General features: G+C 38.9%; 1 protein-coding gene across 2 annotated transcripts in view; it reads right to left on the reverse strand.

Moving 5' to 3' along the window:
- Positions 1-17663, reverse strand: part of LOC126194847 (protein EFR3 homolog cmp44E) — a 96212-nt gene that overhangs the window by 65562 nt on the left and 12987 nt on the right. For both annotated transcript variants that reach the window (XM_049933188.1, XM_049933189.1), the window contains exons 7-10: positions 17138-17281; positions 8435-8513; positions 4626-4761; positions 3744-4033 (exon numbers count right to left, since the gene is read on the reverse strand). In XM_049933188.1, coding sequence (XP_049789145.1) covers positions 3744-4033; positions 4626-4761; positions 8435-8513; positions 17138-17281 — 649 coding nt within the window. The remainder of the gene's footprint in view (positions 1-3743; positions 4034-4625; positions 4762-8434; positions 8514-17137; positions 17282-17663) is intronic.

Raw genomic sequence — 17663 nt, forward strand, 5'->3', positions numbered from 1 at the left:
ACACTATCACCCTTACCAAATAACCCTGTGACAAAATGCGCTGCTCTTCTTTGGATCTTCTCTATCTCCTCTGTCAACCCGACCTGGTACGGATCCCACACTGATGAGCAATACTCAAGTATAGGTCGAACGAGTGTTTTGCAAGCCACCTCCTTTGTTGATGGACTACATTTTCTAAGGACTCTCCCAATGAATCTCAACCTGGCACCTGCCTCACCAACAATTAATTTTATATGATCATTCCACTTCAAATCGTTCCATATGCATACTCCCAGATATTTTACAGAAGTAACTGCTACCAGTGTTTGTTCCGCTATCATATAATCATACAATAAAGGATCCTTCTTTCTATGTATTCGCAATACATTACATTTGCCACTCCCTGCACCAAGTACCTATCCGCTGCAGATCTTCCTGCATTTCACTGCAATTTTCTAATGCTGCAACTTCTCTGTATACTACAGCATCATCTGCAAAAAGCCGCATGGAACTTCCGACACTATCTACTAGGTTATTTACATATATTCTGAAAAGCAATGGTCCCATAACACTCCCCTGTGCCACGCCAGCGGTTACTTTAACATCTGTAGACGTCTCTCCATTGAGAACAACATGCTGTGTTCTGTTTGCTAAAAACTCTTCAATTCAGCCACACAGCTGGTCTGATATTCCGTAGGCTCTTACTTTGTTTATCAGGCAACAGTGCGGAACTGTATCGAACACCTTCCGGAAGTCAAGGAAAATGGCATCTACCTGGGAGCCAGTATCTAATATTTTCTGGGTCTCATGAACAAATAAAGCGAGTTGGGTCTCACACGATCGCTGTTTCCGGAATCCATGTTGATTTCTATAGAGTAGATTCTGGGTTTCCAGAAAAGAAATGATACGTGGGCAAAAAACATACAGATCAATGTCATAGATATAGGCCTATAGTTTTGCGCATCTGCTCAACGACCCTTCTTGAAAACTGGAACTACCTGTGCTCTTTTCCAATCATTTGGAACCTTCTGTTCCTCTAGAGACTTGCAGTACACGGCTGTTAGGAGGAGGGCAAGTTCTTTTGCGTACTCTGTGTAGTATCGAATTCAAAGACTGTCCATCAGAGTCACTCAACACACAATTTCGTCCACACTGTGAATTATTGACTGATGTTTCTCCACTTTCCATGTATGTGGCATAAATCTGCCAATACAGTGCCTCTTGAAACACCAAGCACTTCGGTTACCTTGGTTATGGAAACATCCACTGTAAGAGGACCAAAAATTTGTCCACATTCAAAGTCACTTAGCTCTGACATAATACACTCACAAGTACACAGAACCTTGTTCTGACCACAGTTGACACTTGCAATGTATTGAGGACATTGCACAGATGCCGTTGCAGTCGAACACAACTGTGCAACCTGCAGGCTTGTCTAGAATCTACATTTTTGTTCTAGCATGCATTTCTCATGGTGATTCCATATGTTTATCCAACCCCTGCATTTAATATTGGATCTAATCTTTAAAATTAATCCTACTTATAATATTATAACTTTGTATTTGTTCATGAAAAATGCATTGACATTCATATTTTATTCTGTTCTATATGCTCCTTATTACTAAGTTTTTAATTAGTATTAACTAAGGCAATTAAATTAAAATATCAATTACTACATTTAGCTGTCAGTATTCAAGTATCATATTAATCTTTAATACTTTCCCCATGGACTTAGCTCTTATTAATAACAAAACTGTTGCAGCTATTGTTGATCTTTAACCATTCTATTCAACAGACCTGCCTCATTAGCAACCACTACATCTGAAAAACGACACCAGCAAAACTGGCTATTGGACAGTCCAGAAAATAATTATTTTATGTGCACAGTTTCTCATATTTCTTATACTCTAATGTAAAGCAAATTCAAATATTACCAAACTCTGTTACCTATTAGTATACAAGTCCCTAACAGGACTTCTTCACGCCAGTACCATGGGCTTTTTGAAAGAGGAAAAGGGTTGTACATCCCCAGTAATGGTACGTACAACCAAAGCTGCCAGGTGCACCATAGACCCCAAGAAATTAATAATTTTCACTGTTTCTCTACCTCGCTAAGATTTTACATCCAGTACACAGTCGTTCCAGCCAACTACACATGCTGCTATAAGCATGCTGAATCGACAGACCAAAAGTCCAAAGGCAGTACTAAGACATTACACAGTCCACTTTTCTCTGAATAACCAGTCAGGAACCATGGGACTAGGCCGTGCAACTGCCTCCCATGTTTGCCTGCAGAGAGATGCTTCTGAATTTCACTGTCTGGTGTCTGAGGCCTCTTAGAGGGCAGACAGCTTTATGCCTTCTGCCTCTGTCCCTCTTGTGATTTGGATCTGCTCCAGTGCAGACAGCTGTATGACATCTGTCCCTGCCTATGCCTCTCTTGTAACTTGCACCCGCCATTTGCTATATATTCAGCTTTCGATCCTGTAATAACACTGTTCCTTTAAAATTGTCTAAACTTCTAGCCCCTGTTGCCATTGTGACTGACATATGGGATAACTAATAATCCTTCCTCAAGGGTCCCATAATAAGCCATATCTGCAATAAATGCAGACATTTCCTTGGATTTTATGATCTTCATTTGCACTTGATGATCCATACTTCCATTCTACCCATGTCCAACTTGTACCATCTTGTACACCTTTCAGCTGTTTTTCCTTTCCTTTCGCTCTCCTCTCTTTACTGTTATCCATCATTTAAACAGATTTTCTGTTCTTATATTCCTGGTGGGTTATCTACATAGCAATGATGAAAAAACATCTGCACTACGATAGGGAACCCAAAAATAATGTATTGTGTATTTGAAGGAACATTTACAAAATTTAAACACCTCTGAAATAGTGTTCATCAGACATAATACACTTGTCCCACTGTTATTTCTGTTGGTGGAAACAGTTTTTTAACTTGTATGAAGTTATGCTGTTTAGGGCCTCCAGCGATTTTCTCCCCATTTCTTCTACATCTTGAAAATGCTTCCCTTTCAGAGTTCTTTTCATTCTCGGTAATGAAAAAAGTCACTTGGGACCAGGTACAGTGAGTAGGGTGGGTTAGAATCTGTTCTCATTTGGTTTTTGGCCAAAACTTGCCTGACACTCAGTGCTGTTTGGGCAAAAGCATTGGCATTACGAAAATGACAATCTCATGATTGCCACAATGGGGCCTCTTTTCCTCACTGCTTCATGTAATCATTTTAGCAACTGCAGGCAGTAATGTCAGCTGACTGTGGTACCCTGGAGAACAAACGGATGGGGGATGATCCCCTTGATTTAATTAAAAAAAAGAAAAAAAAAGAAGACATTGTCTTCACATGGGATCTCATCTGCCTTGTTTTTCTTTGGTCTTGGTGATGAAGGAGTATTCCATTGGCTGGATTTTGGCATGGTCTCTGGGTCATATCCATAACTTCATGACTTGTTGACTAAGATGGGAGAACTCAGAACTAGTGTTCTACTAACTGTCAGAGAAAAGTTCTTGTTAACATTTCAGCTCTTCTTGTATATCCTACTTTTTACAGTGCAGTTTATGCGCTAGGATCTGAATCTCTGCTACTCTCTGTGCACTCAGATCTCGGTCCAGGTTGTTGTGAAGCAAGATGATTAGGCAAGAGTATGGAAAAAGTAAACAGACAGATAGAAAGCAATAAATTATTGCTACTGATTTAATCAGTAAATTTGATTTAAAAATAATTGGTAAATTACACTCACCTTCAACAATGATTTTAGAAGAATATTTTGTAACAGTACATCCCCTGGTCCACTAAAGCCACGAAGATGGTCCAGTGAAGGGTATGGCACTTTACTCATAATGAACATCATTATTTCGATTTTCTGGTAATCGGGCAAATGGTTGGCAAATTCACCTAGTGCGTTAATCAAAGCCTCCTGGTACAATTTCTCATCTCGCTGGGCTTGTGGGTCATCTGATGGTGCTTCTCGAGTAACTGATACACGGAGGTGCATCAAAAGGGAGTTAATGATTTCAAGAACAGAAGGACCTGAAAAATAAATTACAAAGAAAATCTACTTATCACTAAATCACAACAAAGGCATTTATTGCCAAAATCACATCGCAAAATTTTCCAGGCAAAGTAAGAACAGGAACTCAAATGTACGTAACTGTAGTGATGTGGTTATTTAAAAGCATATGCTGCAGCACTTAGGAAAAACACACTGCCTCTTTTACTGACAGATGGGGCTTCAGATATGTGAGTCCTTTGTACAGGAATACAGTGAATTTTACAATTCCACATTTAGTATATATTCAGTGGGTGTTCCATCAACTCTATGGAAAGATTACATTAGTGTTTGGAAAATCAATGAAATGTTCCTAAATGACTTGTTACAACTTTATGAGCATGTAGTCTGTTGGAATATACATAAAATATTCCTCATTTTGTCATTTACTTTCAAAGATACAGGAACCAAAAAACAAAAGAATGAAAAGTGTGTGGCTGTTAAGACAAGAAATTATGAACACATACATATTAAACATGGGAAACAAAGCCACAAACTATTATATTTTGCAATGTATGTATTGTCTTGCACTAAGGTCCTCAAATTTTTTACTATATATTTTGGAACACTTACCAACACTTTCACCTGCTGCAATTGCTATTATCTTGGAAAGAACATCAGCGATACTTGTTCGAATTTTAGGGTTGGATTTAGAATTATCATCGAGATGAGCCATTAGTGTTTCCACTACAGTGTATGAATACTGAGCCTGAAACACAAAGGGTATTGTGAAAGCACCCTATAAGTATCAGTCCTATAAAGTTACATGGCTGTAAGTCGACCATAAAATATTTTTGGTAATATATGTTAGAATAGGAAACGATCACATTTTTCTATTGCAGAATATAAAAATATTTATAACTAGTTGGGACATGTGGCACTGTCCAGCTATTTGTTTATAGACATGCCTGAGACTTTGTACAGGTAGTGTTTATTTTTTATTTATAAAGCTTCTTTGTATACAATGTCTGGAGTAGTATGATTGAAGACATGAACAAAGAGCTTGTTTATTTTACTAACACATCACACAGTGTCCAGGTTTTTGCTTTGTTTACGGCCATGGCGTAACATAAGCTAACTGGTAACTGCATACTTCTGAAATGCGTTCGTAATTTGTCAGGAATAAGCGGGATACGAGGTCTAAAATTTCACTCGCCTGCTCCCCTTCCCATAAAAATTTCCACATCTACAATGTTATGTTAAAGAGAATTAACTTTAAGCATCTGTGAATGAAGGGTTCTGAGGAACAAGATAACGCACGATGCTCTTAATCAGAATTACAGTGCTCCCTTGCAGCCTGATGTTCTTGAGCCGCAGCAATTTTCCCCTCATGATATTCATTGGATTCTTGAGACCACATAGTCCTGTCTTTTAGCCATTCTGATGTATTCAGAAAGACTTTACCATTTTTTAGGAATTTTTATTTATAAAAAAAACGAAATAACAATGTAATGAGTAGACAGCCAAATCACAAAGCAAACTTAAAATACATTTCCTAGCAACGAATATAAATAAAAACTAACAAAAGAAGCAAAGCAGTCATTATGTTTTCAACATACAAAGAAAAAAAGGTAAATATATATACATATCTTAACCAAATAAATTCAATGTTAGTTTGCATTTGTAAAGATAAAATTGCAGCATTTAATTCTGTCACTGACATAAACTTCCGAAAATGATTCTGTCGCGGACGTAAAAAACTTTCCTTGGAAAGAAGTCAAATATAAATGAAACTTTTCAAAATAAACAAAGCAATGTTGTTAAGTTTTCAATACACAAAGCCAAATCAGTACATCTGTTCATCCTACCCATATAAATTCACTGTTAGTTCGTATTGCAGTGCTCAATTCTGTTAATAGAATAAACTTCAGAAAATACATCTGTCACTGAGGTTTTTTTAAATAAATAAAAAAAATAAAAAAAAAATAAAAAAATACCAACAGTACCATCTATTGGTTCTTTTGTGTACTATGGAACTACAGGTGCCATCTACTAATTCTTTGGTGTTCTATGCCGTAATGATTAAATATCTCCACTACTAAGCTGAGCAGATGAATTTTAGATAAAACCTCAAATTATGATATCTTATTTTTGTGTTGTGATTGTGATGGTGTAAAGCCTATACATTACCTCAAGATATGCGCACACGGTACCTGTGAAAATCCCTTTAAAACTTGTCTAGTAGTTTTGGAGATTTACGTGTTGAAATAGACAAACAAGACAGACACAACAGTTTTAGATAAAAAACTTTCAATAGCCAAGATCGCATAAATTAGTCTTTGTTACTGACAACTGGTTTTCACAGTTGCATCTGTCATCTTCTGGACTTCAAAACGATTTTTGTTATAAAACCTTTTGTTGTAAAACTGAGCCGCACTGTATACTTTAGCTAAGGCGAACCCCATATCAGGCAAATGGAAAAAGGTGTACAAATGTGCATTTTGGTGTATATCAAGCATTTTAAGAATTAACAGCCCTCTGTGAGTGTTATGTGCATGAACATGCCTGGCACACAGGGTGCATTTTAATTGAAAATGGTTTTATTCTTGGCAAACACATGCATCATGTGCTGTACTTTATCCACCAGATTGACAACAGGGCATGATGCATGAACTCACATTGGAACATGTTTTATAACAAAAAATTTTTGAAGACCAGAAGATGACAGTTACAACTGTCGAAACCACTAGTGAAGAATAAAGAGTAATTTATGTGATTTTGGCTACTGAAAGTTTTTTTCCCCATGTAAAACAAAGAGCTCTCCTTCTAAGTCATCAATATGAAAAATTCAGGTGTTAGGAACTTTAAATTATGATATCTTCTTTTGATGAAATACACCTATATGGTACCACAAGCTACACTCAAGTTATCTGTGAAATCCCTGCGAAAATATCTCTAGTAGTTTTGGCGATTTGTGTGTTCAAAGAGACAGAAATGACAGTTTTACAGCTTTATTACTAGCATAAATGGATGCGTTGAAATAGCATCACACTATTTTTTTAAATGTTCTCCTAATGTTCATTCCCACAGGCAATGAACAACACAACATACAAATGATATGTTGCCTTCTGCATAAAGCATGATGAATGTCTGAAGTAGCACTCCACAGAACTCTCTCCTTTGAGCATGCAAGTAATTACCATGAAGACTTCTTAGACCAATTTACATATTGTTTATCAACTGTTTTGCAGATGGATGAAAACCACTAGGCAGAAAAGTGAATATTTTTTAAAGTTTTCTCCACACCTAAGTACATAATTTAGACACATGCAGAAAATCTTCCCGTTTTGAAGTGCTGCAATTGAAGAAATCCCAGCACTCAATTCTGCCTAAAGCAGCTAGCACTTAAGTGTAATGTGGATGGTTTTCAAGGTGAGTACATTTGAGAAAGCAAGGCATCTAATAACACAAAGTGCAATACAATTTGAAATATTATTACAAGGGAGAAAGGGCAACCAAGAGTACAGGGTGACGACATTACCATCAAAGTGAATGGAAATGTGACAGACAACAAGCCAGAAGTTGAAAACATTTTGAATAATCATTTTTTAAATGTTGTAGAGAAAATAGGATCTAAATGTTCATTAGAAGAAGCAAGGCAGTTAATGGAAGAGGCCTTACCCACACCATTTGATACAATTGAAATTCCACCCAACTCTCCTTCTGAAATTAGGAAGATAATAAACTCTCTCAAGAATAAAAGCTCACGTGGAATTGATGACATTTCCAGCAGGATAATAAAAGCTTGTTCCCAAGAGATAAGTGGGATTCTTAGCCACATATGTAATAGCTCTCTGAAACAGGGTATTTTCGCAGATAGACTGAAGTATGCCATTGTTAAACCACTGTATGTATGTATGTATCTGGGGTGTTTCATAACTGATGGTATCCTTCATTCTTTAGAAGACTAAAGGAAATGGGCAAAGAATGCTATACTACTGTCTACTGGATTACTGCAGAGACCAATATGTGATGGTCTCACATCAGCAATTACAAAACAGTGTGTGTGTGTGTGTGTGTGTGTGTGTGTGTGTGTGTGTGTGTGTGTGTGTGAAGTTTACTTGTTTATCAGTCTTTTTGTTGTGCCTCTCTATGACTCAACATCTCCACTTTATGGTGAGTAGTAATCTATCCTTTTGATAATATTGTCAGAAAGCACATCAGACTAGGTGACTCTGGAAATGTCTACAACTAAGGATACTGTTTTAATGAGAGCAGCAAAAATATCAGCAATTGTGATTCATGAAAGGGTACTGTTTATTAGTTGAAAGTATAACTTCAATGGGTCATTCAAAAAGGCTACATATTAGATTTAAGGTGTGTATCTATGAAGTATATTCTTTTGTAACTAGAATACATTCTTTTTTACTGCAAATTCTTACCTGTATAGAAAACATGATGATTCGGAATGTGTGTATTGCAAACTGATTTGGCACCCACAGCTCATGTAAATCCAAGTGCCTGAAATGTACATAACCATTGCATTATAATACAGTTATCTGATATAGAATTACTGTAAATATTTATTTCAGTATCTAAATAGGTAAGTTTTGTGCTGCACAGAAAGATATGTGTGTCACGAAAATAAAGCACTACCTTAAATTGCTGTGGTAAAAATGTTTACATGTTATTCAGAACATAAAATACTCAAGAATGGGAAACAATAATTTTACACATGCAGCATCATGAAGAAACAATGAAACAGGAATTTACTGCAAAGTAAATATGATTAATAACAAGAAAAATACACAACTTAGGTATGGGATCTTGCAGCCACCTATTACGTGAAGCAGAGCCCACTCTTTCTGTTTATGAGATACAGTAGACTGTCAGTAATTGTACTGAACTGAACATACCAGTATTTTCTTCTGGGAAGCTGTCTACATTATCCCATATTGCTAGTGTCTGCTAAAAAGCCAGAGAGTGGACTGAAGATGTCAAGTTGTCTTATACAGAACATAATATGTTGTTCTTTGATGGTGAAACATAATCAAAATTGAAAGTAGCATGAGGTATACTACAAGGAAGTGTAACAGGGAAATTATGAACACCCCCCCCCCCCCCCCCCCGCTCTCTCTCTGAGGCTGTTTCCAGCAATACAGTTGGATGTAGGGAGGAAGCATAACTAGAAAATTGCTCCATAATACAAAAAGACCTGCAGATGATGCAATGGTTTCCTACATAAACATAAGTACCAAATCATCACAAAAGAGAGCTAGTATTGTATAGCATTTTGTGGAGCTATGATTAGTACCCATCATTTGGTAATATTTATTTCAGTTATTAACAAACACAAATTTTGCTCTCATTTAGTAGTGACACCAGGTTTAGCTTTTCTGTTGATATGGCTGTTCAAGTCGTATGCGCATAGGCCTTGAAAGACTGCCATCACTACAGTGCTTGAGGAACATTTTTCTGTCCATATGAAAATGGCTTGGTGCCAAAATCACTGAAGTGTGATTAATAAATGCACATTTGTCAGTAAATACAGCAAAAGTGGAAAAGGAATAATTCTGTTAAAATTTGTTTGGCCAAGGAAACCAAAATGTTGAAACTTACACTATAAAATCCTCCATCACACAGTGTGATGAAGCAAGCTGGGATCTCTTTACTTTCTCTCTTGTTTTGCCATTTCCTCCTTAAATTCATTTTATTTTCATTTTTGCCTAATTACCATTAACATGCATGAGTATAATCTGCATTTCACCAAGAGAGAAATGTTGGCACTCAGTCTTAAGGAATATAGCACCAGGTCTAATTTTGTGTGTAATTAATTTCCTAATTTATTTTGACCAGTCCTAGTTAATATCTTTTGCTATAGATCATTATAGGTTGAAATCAGTAATTGTTTTGTGACTAGATTGTACTGTTGACTTATAAACAAAATAAATTCTGTACTAATTATAAACATCTGGAAGAAGAACTACTAGGATTCTTAAAGTATTTATTTGGCTCTATTCATAAACATATTAGCAATGCCAGCCCTTAAATAAGTCCACAATAACTACCAGGTTAGTCAAAAATATTATCTGTAAAGAACTATATCTGCTAATTTCATTATTTAAACAAATAATTCAGTCTAACCTTTGCGGTAGAAGGAACTGTTAAAAAGAAGGAATTTTTTGATGTATTTAGTTAACTGAATAAGCTATGTTTCAATTGTAATTTCTGTAACTTAAACATTGAACAATGTATAGACTATTATTGTGAGGATATATAAAGGACCAATTTTTGGTCCCGAGACAGTCAGTCAGTCCATGGCCAATTTTCAGACATGAAACATATATCGGCTAGATTAACAACATGCATCAACTTAACAGTGGAATAAGTGTGACACAAATAGGGCATGTGTTAACAATTGATGAAGATATCTGTTTAATTTATTTGAAAAACAGTGTCACATATAACGTATTACTTTGCAAGAACTGTGAACTGGTGGTTAGGTTTTTACTGCTCATAGATGTTCAACAGCAAACTATTGTAGCAGTATGCTAATGTTGCCTACAACCTACTAATGAGGCTTATCAAGATTTACCAACAGTGAACTGGCAATATAATTGTGCAGTAATGGGGGGTTGTGAACAGTGAAAGTAAAGAACTGTGAGACACAATTGAGCAATTGTCGGCTATATCATTTACAGTGGTCAGTGTTGAACTTCCACCCCCAATTTTTCAGCCAGTATAACAATGCAGTACATTGACATCAATGAAGAAATAAAGCAGGCAAATGTCACAACAGCATACAGTACTTTGCAGAATAGAGGTGTGAATTATAAATGTAGTAATGACAGACATAATCAGTAGTGTGGAAACTAAAAACAAATGTTTTCTGATCCACAAACATAGACAAACATAGAAACAGTACAATCTGCAGCAGAACACAATCTGAGAAGGAGTGCTGGCTATGCTGTCTCCATACAGAAGAGGGCTCTGGGTAGGCAGCTTGGTGGATGTTGTGCCATGTGCAGTAGTCTTGTGACCCACTGCAGGTGGCCTCTGGTGGCTACTCTGGGCGGCTGACATTGGCAGACTATTCAAAGCGTAACACACTGGCAGAGTGGTGCCACAGCTGCTATCTGGGTGTTGCGTACACCATTATAGCAACCTTCCCCTCTTGAGGAAAGGGCACTCTTTTCATGTGCACGTCGGGGAGACTGTTGGCACAACTATGGCCTCTGCAGCAGGTGCGGCAAGTGATGGAAACATGTATGCAGTGGCTGCCGCTGCCGCCCCCCCCCCCCCCCTTCCTGTGCCAAAGTATCATAAAGGAGGAAAGGTAATAAGGGGGCTGGCAGCATCTCAATGTCCGAATCCTCAATACAGGGGGGGAAATATGCCAACAGTGAAGGCAGCAGACTCTTGCGCAGGGGTGCCAGGAACGCTAATGGTGAAGGATCTGATGGCACCATCCCAGCTGGCTGCGGAAGTGCAGGTGGCAGTGAAGCATCACAGGAAGTGCGGCAGCATGCAATCCAGACCCCAGAGGAGAGGCAGGAGATGGCGACATCCATAAGGAGAGTGGATCCAGTCCCCAGCAGGGACATCCCACAAGGCCAGGACAGGTGTTGAGGGAGGAGGTGAAGGTCATGACAGTAGCCTCGCAGCCTTTGCCAGTGTGCAAGGACACCATTGAGATGATGGTGGCATGCCACCAGTCCCTCACTGGTGCCAACGATAGAGAGGCAGTGGCCGCAGCAGCTGTGGAGCATGGTCGGAATACACTTCAGTTAGCAGACGGACCCAGAGATCAAAATACAGACCCAGAAGTGACCTGCACTGAGGTCCACGCAAACAGACACTGGTGGAGCAGCATGAGCATGTGCAGGAGGGTAGTCAGCTGGTGATCATGGGGTATCTCAGCTGGACTCTGATCCCCCGTCACCTGTAGGAAGCACGTCATCGAATCTTGAACATGCAGATGAGCCATTTTACTTGCCGTTAGATTGGGGATGGAAAGCAGGAGCCATCACATGGTGAATGCCTTGATGGGCACAGAAATCGTGGAATGTCCGAGAGAGAAGCTGTAGACCCTTATTATCACAAGCTTATAAGGCAATCCTTCAACAGCAAAAAGTTTTGAGAGGGACTGAACTGTAGGCATGGTGGAAGAACAGTGGATAACATGTGGAAATTTAGAGTAAGCATCGAGAAACAGCACCCAGTAGAAAATGAGGAATGGTTCCATGAAATCAACACAGATGCATTCCCACAGACGTTGTGATGTGGGCCATGGGGAGAGTGTTGCCCATGATGCCACCTTCTGTGTAGCACACTGAGAAGACTACAACAAGCTGTGCGATGTCAATGTTGATACCAGGCAAAAACGTGTCAATAGTGCAGTAACTTGGTAGAAGAGACCACCCAATGTCCCAGATGCACAAGCTGAACCACATTCCATCGTCGGGCGCAAAGGATCACAACTCTGGGGGACAGGCCATCCATAGCTAAAACAACAGCATCAAACACTGAAAGACAGTGGAAGCGGTAAAGTAGTTACAAAAAGGATCAGAATTCCTGCCTGGAGGCCTGTCTAGCCAACCATGCTAAACCAGGTGAACAACTTGGCGCAAAACTGGATCAGCAGCAACAGCAGCTGCGATCTGGGAGCCCATAATAGGAGAACCCTCCGCTGTATACTGAACCTCAACATCCAAGTGAAAACATAGGACATCTACATCTACATGACTACTCTGCAATTCACGTTTCAGTGCTTGGCAGAGGGTTCGTCGAACCACAATCATACTATCTCTCTACCATTCCACTCCCGAACAACGCGCGGGAAAAACGAACACCTAAATCTTTCTGTTCGAGCACTGATTTCTCTTATTTTATTTTGATGATCATTCCTACCTATGTAGGTTGGGCTCAACAAAATATTTTCGCATTCGGAAGAGAAAGGTGGTGACTGAAATTTCGTAAATAGAGCTCGCTGCGACAAAAAACGTCTTTGCTGTAATGACTTCCATCCCAATTCGCGTATCATATCTGCCACACTCTCTCCCCTACTACGTGATAATACAAAACGAGCTGCCCTTTTTTGCACCCTTTTGATGTCCTCCGTCAATCCCACCTGGTAAGGATCCCACACCGCGCAGCAATATTCTAACAGAGGACGAACGAGTGTAGTGTAAGCTGTCTCTTTAGTGGACTTGTTGCATCTTCTAAGTGTACTGCCAATGAAATGCAACCTTTGGCTCGCCTTCCCCACAATATTATCTATGTGGTCTTTCCAACTGAAGTTGTTCGTAGTTTTAACACCCAGGTACTTAGTTGAATTGACAGCCTTGAGAATTGTACTACTTATCGAGTAATCGAACTCCAACGGATTTGTTTTGGAACTTATGTGGATCACCTCACACTTTTCGTTATTTAGCGTCAACTGCCACCTGCCACACCATACAGCAATCTTTTCTAAATCGCTTTGCAACTGATACTGGTCTTCGGATGACCTTACTAGATGGTGAAGTACAGCATCATCTGCGAACAACCTAAGACAACTGCTCAGATTGTCACCCAGGTCATTTATATAGATCAGGAACAGCAGAGGTCCCAGGACGCTTCCCTGGAGAACACCTGATATCACTTCAGTTTTACTCGATGATTTGCCGTCTATTACTACGAACTGCGACCTTCCTGACAGGAAATCACGAATCCAGTTGCACAACTGAGACGATACTCCATAGGCCCGCAGCTTGATTAGAAGTCGCTTGTGAGGAACGGTGTCAAAAGCTTTCCGGAAATCTAGAAATACGGAATCAACTTGAGATCCCCTGTCGATAGCGGCCATTACTTCGTGCGAATAAAGAGCTAGCTGCGTTGCACAAGAACGATGTTTTCTGAAACCATGTTGATTACGTATCAATAGATCGTTCCCTTCGAGGTGATTCATAATGTTTGAATACAGTATATGCTCCAAAACCCTACTGCAAACCGACGTCAATGATATAGGTCTGTAGTTAGATGGATTACTCCTAATACCCTTCTTAAACACTGGTGCGACCTGTGCAATTTTCCAATCTGTAGGTACAGATCTATCGGTGAGCGAGCGGTTGTATATGAGTGCTAAGTAGGGAGCTATTGTATCAGCGTAATCTGAAAGGAACCTAATCGGTATACAATCTGGACCTGAAGACTTGCCCATATCAAGCGATTTGAGTTGCTTCACAACCCCTAAAGCATCTACTTCTAAGAAACTCATCCTAGCACCTGTTTGTGTTTCAAATTCTGGAATATTCCATTCATCTTCCGTGGTGAAGGAATTTCGGAAAACTGCGTTCAATAACTCCGCTTTAGCGGCACAGTCGTCGGTAACAGTACCATCGGCACTGCGCAGCGAAGGTATTGACTGCGTCTTGCCGCTTGTGTACTTTACATACGACCAGAATTTCTTCGGATTTTCTACCAAATTTTGAGACAATGTTTCATTGTGGAACCTATTAAAGGCATCTTGCATTGAAGTCCGTGCCAAATTTCGCACGTCTGTAAATTTTAGCCAATCTTCGGGATTTCGCATTCTTCTGAACTTTGCATGCTTTTTCCGTTGCCTCTGCAACAGAGTTCGGACCATTTTTGTGTACCACGGGGGATCAGTTCCATCTCTTACCAATTTATGAGGTATGAATCTCTCAATTGCTTATCCTTATCCTCACCAAAAGCAGGATCCGACCCCATCGGGAGCTGGGACAGTTCATCGACTTTGGCATGCTGTGCAGTACGCTGAAAATTTATTTCATAGTTGCAGCAATACATAAACAGGGCCCAAGGCTGGAGGCATATGCTGCTTTGGTGGGCAATTAACCAGAAGGATTAAACAATGAAAACACGGACTTGTGGTCTGTAATGATGTGGAACTTAGACCCACAAAAGAATATGTGAAACTTCTTGAGTGCATAGACGATGGCAAGCACTTCTTTTTCAACTTGTGAGTAGCACTGCTGAGGAGTTGAGTGTTTTTGACACATGAGCTATCAGATGTTCGGAACCATATTTGTAGCAAGAATGGCCCCAAGGCCATAGTGAGAGATGTCCGTAGCCAAGAGCAGGTGATGGCCAGGATGGAAGATCGCCACATACGGAGCAGAATGCAATTTAGATTACAAAAGCGCGAATACGCATTTAAAGGCTGGCATCCGCTGAAAAGAAACATCCCCGTGGAGTAATTTGTGGAAAAGATGGGCCAGTGTGGATGCACCTGGAATGAATTTTTGATATTAGGTATGTTCCCCTAACACAGCCTGTAGTCCTTTGACACTGGAAAGGCAAGGCAGAGCTGTGACAGCAGCAACATGATAACATAAAGGCAATTGTTCCAATGTGGATGTGGAATAGATGGATGCAGAATGGCCATACTCAATGCTGTGCATGATCTCAGCAACCCAGCACAAGTAGTACATGAGAAGGCAGACATACTGTTAACTCTGTCGTGAAGAAGTGTGCAGTCATATCACGTATCTTAACTCAGCAAATGGGTATGTTTTCAACAAGACAAGTATCCACACATATAGTGTAATGACCTGTGGAGCATCCTGGACTGTCAGCACAGTGACCACTGAGAGAGGTGTGCCGATGGTGGTGTGTTATTAACAGTGCCTCAAATTTTTTCAAATCGGAAAATTATTCCATAAAATATCCTGACATGATTACTGTACTGTACATAAAACACTTTTTATAATTTTTGTGAAAAATAATCATGTTGATTTCTGAACAGCTCTATGTATTTCTCCTAATTCAACACAGTTTAATAAAAAAGTTTTTTATGAAAGTTTATGTGAAGTCAATAGCAAAGTGTTACCTACTGCTCTGAATTAAAAATTTTTCAGGTACACATATTATAAAGTCCCTCATGTTATGCTATCTGTGTGTGAAGGCTAATCTCATGAACTACTATAGGGATTTTGACACTTTTTCCACTAATAGATATAGACCCATTCACAAGCAAGTTTTTTTATACAATGCCAGGCAAGTTGTCCAGCTGTTAACACTTGGTGTTTACCCATGTGAAGTCAGGGCAGTTCGCCAGTTAATGGTAATTTTACATTACTGTATTATGATCTTTCTAATAATCTTTCTAATATGGTTTCTCAGAATAGGTTCTGGTTGCAGTTTGGGACCAAAAGTGTTAAATACGTAGCAACATCTGAGAATTTACTGACAGTTCCTGTTATACCATATGATCAGAATTTTAGTCACTAATTTACTTAGTTCAACTATTTTATCACCAAAACACTATATACTGCTAACTGTAAAATGAACAAGTTTAATTTCAATAGTTTAAGTAAAATGTTTTACAACTGAAAGGTTGTAAAAAAAATAGTTAATTTTTAATTATACTGTACTATAAGGATGCAGTATTCATGAATATAATTTTTAACCTTTCCCAACCTATCCCTCTCTACTCTCTGGGAAAGCATCTAAGGGTTCTGAAAGTCATGAATGTGATGTGTACTTTTGTATGTACCTATCAGCAGTACTAGGTATTTTCAATGGAATGAAAAACTGGTCCAAGTTGCAAATTTTTTATTTTTTATTCATTTGATGACTAGTTTCGGGCCGAGACCCATTTTTGAATCAACAAAACAAAGTCGAAAATGGCAGATAACTGTGTGCACTGTAAATGTTTATTGCACATTTTGTGACATCTTCGGAAATGCCATTTTTGACTTTGTTATGTTGATTTGAAAATGGGCCTCGGCCTGAAACTAGTCAGCGAACAAACGAACAAAAAGTAAAAATTTGCAACTTGGACTGGTTTTTCATTGCATTGATTAACACAAGTTGCTGACCCAAGCTACTCCAGCATACTGGAAGTTCGTAACTACGTATTTTGCCTCCTGAAACCAAGCAATTGTCTCTTGTAATTTTGAACACAAATATTGTCAGTTGTGAACACACACTTTAAATCATGTATTCTTATGTTAAACTTATTTACAATAGATACTTTTCCAATGGTTGCACTAAAGAGAAAAAAAAATAACATAGCAAACTGCCTGTTTAATTTTACTGTATATGTTACGTGTTTAGGCAGAGGTACTAAGCATATATATACTTCCAAAAGAAAATATATGAAATAGAATCTAAACATATACCTTAGCACAGGCCTCAGGACACTGCGAATATGGCCAAAAGAAGCCTTGCCCACAAGTTCTCGCATACACGTCTCTGCAAGTGCAGGTGGGTCACAGTTCTCCTCTTGTGGTGGCTCGGGGGTGTCTGCCTCCTTTGTGTGGTACCTATAACAGCAATAATGTCTTGTCCAGACTGAAATTGAATGAATGCAAATGAGAAAGTATGTCACAAAGATCCTGTACCACTACTACAGGTGACAGGGAATTAATGCAGCTTGGAATAACTAAGCGAAAGCAATTTCTAGATGTCGCACAGCAGTGACTCTTAAGTTCCTAACATATTAAAGCCAAATATGATGCTACATAACACTTCCGATTAACTGAATTTAATGATAAAGTTTTTTTTTTATATCCATTGATTTTCATTGACAGTTTTGATCCTAAAATAAGCTTTACTTTGCTGAGAAGTGTGAGAGAGTTACTGGAAGTCTGAAGCTGTGAAGTTGACCACAGTTTGCATTTGGATACCTCAGTTCATAATAAATGA

This window comes from Schistocerca nitens, chromosome 7, assembly GCF_023898315.1.
Source record: "Schistocerca nitens isolate TAMUIC-IGC-003100 chromosome 7, iqSchNite1.1, whole genome shotgun sequence".
Classification (NCBI taxonomy): Eukaryota; Metazoa; Arthropoda; class Insecta; order Orthoptera; family Acrididae; genus Schistocerca; species Schistocerca nitens.